The 2,325-nt window shown below is 33.8% G+C and overlaps 1 protein-coding gene across 1 annotated transcript; it reads right to left on the reverse strand.

The window, feature by feature from the left end:
• Positions 1-346: 346 nt before the first annotated feature.
• Positions 347-1,476, reverse strand: LOC113312809. Its single transcript, XM_026561545.1, has 2 exons — positions 1,074-1,476; positions 347-960 (listed from the first exon to the last, which is right to left on the reverse strand). Exons 1-2 carry the CDS (start codon positions 1,474-1,476, stop codon positions 347-349), a joined length of 1,017 nt encoding a protein of 338 aa, XP_026417330.1.
• Between the last annotated feature and the right edge of the window lie 849 nt (positions 1,477-2,325).

Below are 2,325 nucleotides of genomic sequence, written 5' to 3' on the forward strand. Positions count from 1 at the left end.
TTCACACAGAATATTGACACATTAATTCATACCTACAAATGCAACTCAGACCAACCAAAACTTCAACAATGGCAGCTTCAACTTTCTCTCTTTCAGCAACATACAATGTTTGTATCAGTAACAAAGTAGGTTTGGCGTCGAAATTTTGTTTTTCGAAATTTCTTTCTGTGTGCCACTTAACTGTATTATGTACCATTGTAGCTAGCCACCCTAATATTACACTCAACCCATATTTTAACCCTTGTGCAAGAGAATCATCATCCCACCAATCCGTTTCATCTTCTTTTCTTAACAAATTCTTTAATTTCGTTGTTACTCGAACTTGAAGATTATCAGGTAACATTTGTTATAAATCTTTTCTTGCATATTCACTTATTGAAGATGGAGAATTCAAATATCTTTCCATTAGTATTATGACATTTGCATATCTCATTGCCAATCCAGAACCTCCGACCGTAGACGATGAAGCTTGTTGCATTAAGTTAGTACCCGGCTTTCCAATTCCTGAAAACCCAATATATGGATTCTCTTTAAACCCCATTCCGAATCCAATATTTTCATCTCGTGCCGGTTTCGATTCTCTACTCCAAAACCTTACTAAGCCATGTTTTGATATAGGTTTTAATATCGGACCTGATTTCGATATCATCACTTGTTGTTCTTTATGATCATATTCAGCTATAGGTTGCGAATAACCTCTATTATGTTTACCTTTTGCAACTGCTGGAAGAATAGAATGATACGGCCCAAAAACCACACATATCCTTGCATAAACAATACAAACAATTCTCTCCATTAGTCCAACGATTTTATCAAATATTTGATTCCACAAAGAAACATCTCTCAAATGCCTAACTTGTTGTCTTTGCCAAGACAACTTCTGATCGAAAATAACCGTATTCGACTTCGAAGAAAGCGCAGTACTCTGATTCTTCCATTGATTCATTTTCCGCTTGGTTGCTTCCATTTCATGTAGAGCTCTAACCCGGTATACAGAGAAGATGTCGCTGATATAAATTTCTCCATTTTATCAATAATTTTGTCAATTTATTTTGATGAAAATTCCAACTTACCTAAATCAATCTGCCCAAATTTCAAATCAGCATAGACATAATCAAACTTAGTTAAACCGGGATCATAACACTTTTTACCTAATCTCGATATCGCAATAACAACTCGATCAAGATCTTCGATTCTTTCAGCACAAGCTAATTTAAAAAGATAACTTTCATCACGTGAATTCAAATATAATATCCCTTCTGATCTCATTAAATCTTTACGTAGTTTCAAAACTTCTTCATCTGTAAGAGACTTATATATTGATAATAGCCTTGACATAGTTCTAGCTGTTTCAAATGCTAGAATACCTAGATTTGGATTCTTATCTAATGGTGTGAATGCATTTTTCTGGGTATTTCCCCTTTTGATTCCAATTCCAGTTCCTACTCTGTTCCCTAGGTCAGATAGCCACGTCATTGTGGCAATCTGCCCTAGAGAATTCTCTATTTCTCTGGTTAGGGTTTGAGGAGGATCAAGAGAAGAAATGATAAGGGTATTTCGGGGAAGAATATGGTTTTGGTGGCGCCATTGTCAAGATAAGAGGCAGTTAATGTTTATAGAGAGGGAGAAGCGGAGAAGCCTGTTATGAGAGAAATTTGTTGCCATGTCAGGTGAAATGCTGTTAAGTTGGTTGAGTCATACTTTGACTGCATGAAATCCACTCTTATTACACTTTGCACGTGGAATCTCCCCATTTCTTACACTAAAACAGTTAAATTTTAGTCTTTTTTACTTAATTTTTTATTCTCTAAAAAAATACCCCAAATCTCATACAAACTAGGGTCATGTTAACGTGTATACCCCTTGTACACGTTAACAGGAGTATATGCGTCTTTAAATTATATTGGATTTGATGAATCTTGAAAATATAATTTCCGACATTTAATGTAAACGAAAATTTCTATGCTATCCTCAACTAAATTTAGGTTTTAATTTAGGGTTTCGTTAACTTGTATACCCGTATACATGTTAAGGTTTAATAAATAATTGTTTAATGGTATTGGAAATTGTGTTTTTTTGTCTTAATCTACTAGAAATTGGTAATTCTTGCACTAAAAACAACAAATCATATTCCCAATGCAAAGAATTGTTGTTTTCATTGCAATAAAACAAACAAATCTTGTTTCCAATGCAAAAAAATGTTAATTTAATGCACCTTAACATGTATACGGGTATACAAGTTAAGAGGACCCTTTAATTTATTATTGTATAAGTATCTCTTTTCTCTCCTTTAATACGTAGATCTGATTCAAAGTTCATTACTTC

The sequence above is a fragment of the Papaver somniferum genome, chromosome 9 (assembly GCF_003573695.1).
Source record: "Papaver somniferum cultivar HN1 chromosome 9, ASM357369v1, whole genome shotgun sequence".
Taxonomy (NCBI): domain Eukaryota; kingdom Viridiplantae; phylum Streptophyta; class Magnoliopsida; order Ranunculales; family Papaveraceae; genus Papaver; species Papaver somniferum.